Raw genomic sequence first — 7,073 nt, forward strand, 5'->3', positions numbered from 1 at the left:
CACAAGCGGGGCAGTTGTCACCTGAGAAGGATTTCCGCTAGAAGTGGAAAATATGCATATTCATGAGTCGGAGCGGCGCAATTAACCCGGCCAGCGAGTGCCACAAAAAACCGAATGAAGTTTATTTATAAAAATAAATACATATATCGAGCATCCAGCGGTAATTGTACGCCGGGCAGACAGCCTGATCCGCTGACTGAAATGCTAATCCCCTCGTCCGGATCTGCTTCTACCTTCCACCTTCCGCCTTCCACCTTCCACCTTCTGCTGTTCTGACCTGGTCGGCACGGCCGCGGTGCACTAATTCAAAGGGAACAGTTCAACTGCACGTAATTGTTGCAATTACTTAATGAAATATTTATTAAATGCAAATTATGATTAGACCGGGCTCAGGGGCAGCTACTGTTCCTTTTCCCACTAAGGCGCCCGAACTGTGTGTGTCGCTCGGGCAATTGTGTGTGTAACAGTGCCCCTCTTGGGCCGCGATTAATTGGCCATAAATCAAAATCAAATTACCGCCACACGAGACACGTGCAAATATGTCAAACAAACACGTTTGCAAGTCAATCAGCCGCGCGAATTAATTTATCAACTTGTCGCAGATGAACCCGCGCCAGATCAATCAGCAGATATTGATCATCGTTAACATGGATTACCGCAATCAAGAAGTCGAGTAAACTAATCAATGTTCTTAACTTTAAATGTTCTTAAAGGCAGTTTAGGTTTAAGTGGTTGTGAGATTATCAAATATTACTTCAGAGTCCCTTCCTTACATTCAAAATGTGTTGTAGTAACTTTTGTGTTTGCGGGTTCTGTTGACCGAAGTAATCCCCACACTTGGGAAAATAAATTCGTTTGCTGTTTACATAAGAGGGTTTGTGCCAGTAAAATCAATATATTCACCTTATTGTTCACCTTATTGAAAGCAAACTTATAAGAGAGCAATACGAGTATATATTTTATTAGGACCACACAAATAGATTAGGCTAATGAACTATTATCTCGCCAACATTCCTTGTGACCTAGTCCACTTCCCCTCGCTGCCCGGCTATTTGACCTTACTCGTCAATTAGCCTTCCTCGTGGCCAAAGAACTTAACATTACGCCACTTGATTAAATTGAATGCCATACACAAACAGGAAGAAAGCAGGCCTCTAAGCTTTTCCCATTCTGATATCTCACTCGGGCGAGAAATCACGAGAAATCCAGAAGCGAGCAAATACGGAAGCCAAATCGATTTTGTTACCAAACAACATTAATTCCCAAATTAAAGCCAAGAGGGCATTTGGACAAATGAGACGATTAATTTTCCGGCACAGAAAGCCGAAGGAGAAGAACCGCTCAAGGAAAACCAACGGAAAACTCGAACGAGCGGCCAGAACGCCCACAAGTCGGAAAAGGCAAAGGAAAAGCAAAGGAAAAGGCAAAGGAATCGAGGAGAGGAGAGGAGAGGAGAGAAGGGGGAAAGCGCACGGAAACACCCACGAAACTCCGAGCCAAGAGAACTTTGGTTCCCGGCCGAGCACAATTTATCATTTAAATAATAATGTGCCACAAATGACGGGACGAGTGAGCTGAACCCTTGTGCGAGCGAGAGGGCATAAATCAGACAGAGAGGGCTAGCTTCTGGGGGGTTGCTGGCGAGCAGTTGGCCAACTCAATGAAATGGAAACTGACTCCGGGCCACATTCGATGGCCTGCTCACTTGACCGCCTCCGTCTCCGTCTCCATCTCCGCGTTCTCCTCCGCTTCAGTCAAATGAAATGCGAGGCGAGCGCTCAAATTACATTTTAATGAGTCCGGATCGGCGGAGGGTGAGCGGTTGGTCGGTTGGTCGCTCGATTCCCGGCTAGCGAAAATCAAACTGCAGGCTGACCTCACCTCGGAAACGGGGGAGCGAAAGGCCCAAAAGGAGCGCTGCCCATTCGATGCGCCTTTCAACGCCGCGAACGTGGAGCCCCGCCAAGTGCAACATGCGGTGGAAAGGTAGGGGGCAGGGGGCAGTAGGGGGAGAAGGTTTATGAATCTGTTTATGATGTACGAGGAGGCTAATGAAAGCGCCGCAGCAGGCGCCAAATTGGGTCAGGACCGCCTGCGGTTCGCCAGAGTCGGAGCTCCGTTTCGCCGCTGCTCGGCGGACCCACATGGAGCCAACTGGGGCTGTGTGTATTGACATTCAATTCGAAATAAATCAGGGTTTACGACTCCAGCGGAGCCAACGACTTCATCGCCCCACTCTTCCACAGTCGCTTCCAGGCGGCAGCCTTCAAAGCTCGACGCTGGTGGCGATGGCTTAGGCTCCGCTCTCGACAGTTGGCTCTCATCCTGGCGTTAATTGGCAGCACCGACACTGCCGGCCAATAAATTTCCAGGCCATCGGCAGCGCCGAACGAGTGTTGATGTATTCATTGAGCTCTAGGATTTGTGGCTCTTTTCCTGGGGAGCGGCGGCGGACCACGCGTGACTCGTTTGGGCTCGATTCCATCTTGGATCCTCCAGCTGCCACTGGACGCAGCACGGACTCCAGCCGCGCCAATTAGCCACCGAAAGACAATTGCCGGAAAATGGCTCCAGTGCAAAACTGGTTGCCCCGACGGCCTGGAATTTCGATTGGGTTTTCAGTCATTTGAATGGTGATGGCTTCATTCATCTGAGATTGGGGAAATAGCACGTTTTCAAAAATTAATTGGAATCAGTTTTTAAAATAACACCTTAATATTGATTCCTGCAGTGTTCAACTTAAATCTCTTAAATTGGAAAAATTAACGTCAAAGAAACACCAACCAAAACGAAAGACTTAAGCAAAAAAATTGATGGTCAGGCTACTAATTTAGTTCTATTTTGCTAACTTTAATCACCTTTGTTGCATTTACAATGTTTTGACTTATTGGTTAGTGGTGAATATTTGTACGCTGACATTAGGTAATATTACCTTACCACATAGACCCATTTCATGGAGGCTACGACTTTTGGCCGCTCGGATGTTACCCCAGAAACCGCTCGAATCGGCAATTTCACACTTTGGGAACCTTTTAAGCAGCGTCACTCGGAGGGAACAGCCACGGAGCCGCGGAGCATCAACAAAACCCCGAAAACATCAAAAAACTTAACACCGAACAAAAACGAAATGAAATGTTTGGAAATTTGAAAATAATTGTTGACACTTTATTATTGTTGCTGTAGTTGTTGTGCTAGCGGAGTAACAAGTGTCTGCTCCCGAACCCCTCCCCCTCCTCCTCCCCCTCCTCCTTCTCCTCCTCAAACTCTTGGCTGCACATGCGCAGGCCCGAAAAACTTCCGGCACAACAACAACAACAAGAAGAACAACAGGAGCGGGCGCAGTATGTAAATGGGAAAAATTTAGTTGTGTCACATTAAAAAGCAATTATCACCTTAAATTAACCGGCGGAGTCGGAGTCGCACTGGAATCCGGAGTGGCGTACATTGCCATCGGATCGGAGGGGGAGTACTCAAATTGCTCGACGCGACTCGACATTTTTTCTAATGACTTTCCAAAAGGAGCGAACAAATGGGGGAGGGCACTGCCCAAATTAACTTGTTGCTATTTTCAATTGGATGCCTTCGGTTCGGATGTTTGGGTTCGGGAGGTTTCAAACGGTTGCGCTTTTAATTCGTTTTAAATTATTTCGTGGCCGCGGTTTTTTTTTCGTTTTGTTTCGGTTTTAGTCGAACGGAAGAGCTCGTTGGCTCCTCGAAGGCAAAGTTTAATTTGCCATGGAATGGCACGGTGGGGGTGCTGATTTCGACCCGTTCGAACAGGTGAACAGTGGCCACAATACAAAAAATAGTTCTGAAATGCTACTTCACATATAATATTTATTATGTATTTTAATTCAATAAAAAACTGCTTGAACAAAAATGTAATTCTTTTGAATTTTTAGCTATTACTGCCATAATTTTCTATACATTTCGATACCACTGTGCCACCTTTTAGTTTTATTCGGCCTGGACTCTAACAAAACAAAATGAAAACTTTTTCTGTGTTTTGACGGAAACATTTGTCAGCGATTTTCCAGCGCCAGGCCCAAAAGCGCGCTGGAAAACATTTGAACAATTTAATTAGAAGCACCTAGGCCCGGGAAATTATCATGTGTGGCAAGAGCAGCGGGGAAAACGGTTTCCGACGCGATTTATGGCCAGCATGTGTGACATTTGTCGCCTCCATTGTTGGCTTACATCAGCGGCAATTACCGCGAGCTGCTTTCTGCTGACTGCTGACTGTTGGCTCACCTACAGCTGGAGCTACAGCTGGAGCAGCTTCACCAGGAAGAAGAGGAAGAGGCTCTCCAGGAGGGTGAACCACCAGGGCAGGTGCGGCTGCTTGGCGGTGACACTCTGCAGGGGGTGGTGGGGCGGACCCTTGGCGGAGAGGAGGCCCTCCTCCAGTTCGGCGCCACCTTCCCCCCGATCACTCCTTTCCATGAGCATCAGCACTGTTTCAGATCCTTGAGAAATACACCCCATGAACAGCAGACCCCTCAGTTGAGTAGAAAATATTGTAGAGTTTGGACCCTCCTCCGAAAAATGCAAAGTTTGCTTTGACTTTCGAACCCTAGGGAAACTCAGACCCGAAAAGGTGTCCATATCGGTGCTGCACAATTAATTAACAAAGGCAGCGGTCGCGGGAGGGGATGGCCTGCTCCTCCGCTCCTCCGCTCTTTTGTGTGCGAGTGATATGATTTATACTGTCTCCCTGGCCGGCGCCACATCCAGAATCCTCGGACGGGCGGTGTCTTTAATGTCTCGCAACCGAACATTCAGAACTCAGAACTGAGAACTGAGAACTCAGAACTGAGAAGTGGCAACCCAACTAATTCCCTGTGTGCGTGAGTGTTGCGAGGACCAACAGTGGCGGATCCACGGGGGGGAAATTAGGGAAATTTCCCCCCCTTGGAACCACAGAACCTGAAATTTTTGCTTGTTTGCTATGGTTGACTTTTCAAATATAACCACTTTGTTTACCAAAAAATTGGGATGGATAATTTTTGTTTTATAATTTGTACTTTATTTCTCGCAATAATAAGTTTGAACCTCAAATCGAAGAATAAGTTAAATTTCCCCCCCCAAGAATCGTCTCTGGATCCGCCACTGGGACCAAGCAAAGACGATGCCGAAGCTGATGCTGATGATGATGAGAGGCGGCTGCGCTTTTAATTCCAGCCTCGTCGACCCGCTCTCTGTTTCCAGTTCCCCGTTTCCCGTTTCCAGTTTTTCGGAAATTCGCATCGACTTTTCACACTTGCCTCGGCTACGCTCCAATTTCAATCGGAACACCAGAACACCCCGCTGACTGGCCGGCATTAAAAAGAGATTTGCCGGCTCGCTAATTATATTTTGGTGCACGGCGCAAACACCTCGGCCCTCGTCCTTTGTCCCGGGTTACCTGGGTGCCTGGTTGTGTGGGTGGGTGGTGGTGGCTAACGAGCCGCCCCGCAGGATGGAAGGATTAACCGAGTCTCAGCGGAACGGACGCCGAACGGATTTGGCTAATCCAAGGTCACTGCCTAGCGCCGGCTTAAAGTTCTCCTCAATTGGATTCGCGCTCGGATCCGGATGAGGATTCCCATGACGGATTGAGATTCGAATTCGGATTCGGATGTGGATTCGGGTTAGTGCGCAGAGAACTGGGCCACCGAGTTTGTGGCCCGATGCAAATGAGGCCCAATCTCGCGAGTTGGCTAACGGTGCAGCGGCAGCTTCTCCCCCTCCCCCTCCCCCTTCATTCTCCAATGTTGCACTGCTGCAATGCTGCACTGCAGCACGGCAGCAACGCCCCCTGGTAGATCGCTCCGGGAGTCCAACGAAGCAGCAGCATCTATCAACTGCGAGGAGGGGCAGATGCGAGATGCGAAATGCGAACTGCGAGTTGCCAGTTGCCAGATGCGGGATGCGAGTTGCAAGATGCGAGTTGCAAGTTGCGAGCCATGTTCCCGGGCATTATAAAGTGCATTGTGGCTACCAGTTAAGTGCATGTTGCTGGCCAGAGGGTTCGGCAGACGGAGCCCAGCCCCCAACTTCGACTCCGACTTCGCCTTCGACTGCTTCCCCGGTAGGTGTGTAAACTATGTTGCCGCTGCCCCATGTTGCTGTTGCTGTTGCTGCATGTTGCTGTTGTCGCTGGCGAGCAGTCAGCAGAGCCAACCCATCAACAGCCAAAACGCCACGGGGTAGGACCTTTTTCTTAGCTTTTTGAGCCAGTTATTTGGCTACTCTAGCAAAGAGTTCTTGCGATCAGGTACTACTGCAGCTAGGGAGAAATCTTGGATCGAGGAAAAGCCTGTTCAAATTAATTCCCCTAAAGAATATATCCCCTTGATATCGTACTTCTCCCAAAGTTTAGCTTAAAGGGGGATTGGTTTATCTGCCATATTATTGATTAAGGTTTAGATAGAGTGTTTGGTGCTTCGACTTCACAAAGTATTTCCCCTGCTTTCTTAGCTGTTCGGTGTTCGCTTGGCAGGCCGGCGGACTAACCGAGTGGGCGCGTTCACGTCCACATCCACAACCATGTTCACCTGATGCCGCTGCTGCTGCTGCTGCTGCTGCTGCTGCTGCTGCTGTGTTGCTGCTGCAGTAGAACGGCTTCTGTTTAGCATGGAAAACAGCGGGCTGGCCTGGCTTTCTTTCCATTCATGCAGTTGGGCCTGGCTGGCAACAAGTTGCCAAGCTATAATTACTGCATCCATGTCGCTGCAAGTTGCTACTTCATAAATTAGCATGCTGCTGTTGCTGCTGCTGCTGTTGTTGCTGCTCCAGTCAGCGAGCAGCGCTTTGTCATTGCCAGGAGTTGGGCCTAGAACGGCGCGCTTTCCAGGGAATCCGCGGCCAAACAGATCCAGAAGATCCACCCCGAGAGCACAAATCGCGAATCACAAATCACATGGCGGCATTAGGCTTCCGTGTGCTGTCTCCTGGTCTCCTGGAAGAGATGCGAGTCCAGAGCCGCAGACGAGGTCGTTCCCCGCCTCCGGGCAGGCTCCTCGTCCTCATCCTTCTTCCTTTCCTCTTTCCTCTTCCTTTTTCTGTTTCTGTTTCCCTTGAATTCCTTGAAA

General features: G+C 49.0%; 1 protein-coding gene across 1 annotated transcript; it reads right to left on the reverse strand.

Annotated features, from left to right (window-relative positions):
- Nucleotides 1-3,814: 3,814 nt before the first annotated feature.
- Nucleotides 3,815-4,537, reverse strand: LOC108090676. The gene is made up of 2 exons (XM_017189462.1): nt 4,252-4,537; nt 3,815-4,056 (listed from the first exon to the last, which is right to left on the reverse strand). Exon 1 carries the CDS (start codon nt 4,483-4,485, stop codon nt 4,264-4,266), a length of 222 nt encoding a protein of 73 aa, XP_017044951.1. The 5' UTR covers nt 4,486-4,537; the 3' UTR covers nt 3,815-4,056; nt 4,252-4,263.
- Nucleotides 4,538-7,073: the final 2,536 nt, after the last annotated feature.

This window comes from Drosophila ficusphila, unplaced genomic scaffold, assembly GCF_018152265.1.
Source record: "Drosophila ficusphila isolate 14025-0441.05 unplaced genomic scaffold, ASM1815226v1 contig_414, whole genome shotgun sequence".
NCBI classification, from domain to species: domain Eukaryota; kingdom Metazoa; phylum Arthropoda; class Insecta; order Diptera; family Drosophilidae; genus Drosophila; species Drosophila ficusphila.